The sequence below is a fragment of the Austrofundulus limnaeus genome, unplaced genomic scaffold (genome assembly GCF_001266775.1).
Source record: "Austrofundulus limnaeus strain Quisiro unplaced genomic scaffold, Austrofundulus_limnaeus-1.0 Scaffold30, whole genome shotgun sequence".
NCBI lineage: Eukaryota > Metazoa > Chordata > Actinopteri > Cyprinodontiformes > Rivulidae > Austrofundulus > Austrofundulus limnaeus.
This window is the reverse complement of record NW_013952432.1, coordinates 1,498,131-1,500,640: the sequence shown is the minus strand read 5'-3', so window position 1 is coordinate 1,500,640 and position 2,510 is coordinate 1,498,131. Positions and strand designations below refer to the sequence as shown.

Sequence of the window (2,510 nt, the reverse complement as noted above, 5' to 3'; positions counted from 1 at the left end):
TTATTATATAATGGAATGAAACAAATTTTCTGTGACCCTGTTCTTTATTTACTCTTTCGATAAACCTCCGTGACAGTTTGGATTCACAGAAAATGTTTTATTTTCTGTTTTATTTTAAAATAAAGATACGTATCTAAGTTCAGACCAGCTGTTGTTGTTGAGAGCAAGCTGAACAAAGACTCAAAGAGGACGATGGGACCAGCAAAAGTGGAAACCACATCTCCAGACAAGTACCTAAAGAAACATTCAAAGGAGCCCAGGCTGCCTGAAAGTGAGTTATTCAATTAAACTCTGTTCGCTGCTGAGATATGATTATGAGTTGACATTTGGTGTGTTCTCGTTTGAGACAGACGGCTCAAAAAGCGTCCGCAGTGTTCATGCCTGCACTGTGAGAAAGCCTCCTGTCGCTGTGATGGCCGACAGCTCTCCAGTGGTAACTCACACCGAAAGATATCCTGAAAAGACAACTGCAGCAGTGCCCGTGAAGCCTGGACCCACGAGTGTGGACTTCCGTAGAAGACACAAACAGCTCCTGGAAAACGCTGGCCTTGTCCCCAAATACATCTTTAAAAAGGTTACAATGCCCGTTTGAACTGAGCGTTGTTTTAGCACAGCCTTGAACTTGGATATCTTGTCTCTAAAGTGTACATAAAGTGTCTGAATCCTGTCTGCAGGATTATGGTGAAGTACCCGCATACCTGCAGAAGCACAAAGAAGAACGGCAGAAATACCAGGAGGAGTGCAAGCGCTTCGAAGAAGAGCAGAAGAAGCAGGCAGCCATACCACGCATGTCGGACGAGGAACGGCAAGCTGTCCTGGAGGTACTCAAACACAACAGCAGATAATCCTACAGACAATTAGACCTGCCAGACAGGCAAAAACAACAAATGAATTCATATTTCATGCCAGATTTTTAAACTCAGATCATCCTGTATTGATAAATAACAGAATAGAACTGATATGCACAGTGTCATCTGATACTAAAAGATGTCCTGCTCAAATTACGTGTTGTAAATGATGCTTGGCTACTAGTTCCACACCAAATTTTAAGCTCTTATTTGTCAAATTGTCTAAAGTTGATTAGCTGTGGGAGCCATCTGACGGGCTATAAGTAAATCAGTTGGAGATATACAGTATTTCTGATGAAAAAAAAGAAAAAAATTGTATAGGTCTTCTGGACGGGTTCTTCTCTAATGAAACGTTTCGTCTCTCCTCCAAGAGACTTCTTCAGTCTGAGAGTTTCAGGCAAAATTCAGGCTTTTAAGCACTGCTGCAGTATTTCTGATGTGTTTTTTTTTCTGGTCAAATAGCTGTGGCAGCCATCTAAAATTGGGTTGACTCCAAATGTTAATTAGTGCAACCAATAAATACTTTCTGCAGTTATTATTATTATTTTTACTGTTAATTCTAACAAGTTAACAGTTTGTCATTACAGTGATTCATTTTTACATTTTCATTTTCTCTGCAGGGACTGAAGAAGACGTGGGGCGAAGTCCATGATTTGTACCAGAAACTTCCAATGATCATCAACACCATGTCAATGAAAAACCACAAAATTCATCTGGAAGAGGAATTGGGTCAGCTGGAGAGAAATATTTGCCTCTTCGAGAGGTTCACAAACATCTACATTTCCAAAAGTTAGCCTCAGGTGGCAGTAGATGGCTTTAACCCGTGTTTACTTGTGGTCAGGTGAAAGAAATAAAAGTGGCTTTATGTTTTTGTTTTGTTCTGTTCTTTTTTCTTTTCTTGTGGTGTCCAGGGGCTTCACCAGTAATATTAAAATGACATTGCTGATCATTATTTTTGCCCAATTGATTTTAAGCCATGTATTGTTAATATCCAACCCTTTTTCTGAAAATATAATTCCTGTAAGCAACACACTCAGTGCTGAAAATGAAGTTTTTTGACAGTTGTTTCAATGCTCAGTATTCCTGTTGAAACACATGCATAAAGGGGTTTAGCATTGTACTGATGAAATCAGCAAGTCTTTTATGCAATCTGTTCCTCCAAATCCTTCTGAAATAATTTTGGAAGAATATGTTTACTTATTGTAGACTTTTAGCTTCTATTGGGGATGAAATAATAAACAGATCATTCCCAGAGTTGTTCCTGAGTTAGTGTCGTCAGTCAGGATTTTCACGGCTCGCGTCTTGAAAATCAGGTTCGTTCTGACCTTTTAATGAAAATCTTATGGTTCCTAAAGAGTTTTAAAAAAAGGGAAGGAAAATTATCCAGGTATCACTGCTCTAACGTTTCTCAAACTTATTGCTGAATCAATTTAATCATGATACTTTTCTGTTCAGTTTGTGTCAACTTAAATGTTTAATTGTCAGCAAATTTGTAATCTRTTTGTGATGTCAGCTAAAATACCTCGCCTGCAAACTTGGAAATGTAATTACAAATTATATACAGCAGGTAAAATAAGTATTGAACACGTCACCATTTTTCTCGGTAAATATATTACTAGAGGTGCTAATGACATGAAATTTTCACCAGATGTCGGTAACAAC

General features: G+C 38.3%; 1 protein-coding gene across 1 annotated transcript in view; it reads left to right on the top strand.

The window, feature by feature from the left end:
* enkur (enkurin, TRPC channel interacting protein) overlaps positions 1-1,719 on the top strand; it is a 2,135-nt gene extending 416 nt beyond the window's left edge. Inside the window, exons 2-5 of the mRNA XM_014005354.1 lie at positions 126-271; positions 351-574; positions 675-821; positions 1,469-1,719. Coding sequence (XP_013860808.1) covers positions 126-271; positions 351-574; positions 675-821; positions 1,469-1,642 — 691 coding nt within the window. The 3' untranslated portion in view covers positions 1,643-1,719. The remainder of the gene's footprint in view (positions 1-125; positions 272-350; positions 575-674; positions 822-1,468) is intronic.
* Positions 1,720-2,510: the final 791 nt, after the last annotated feature.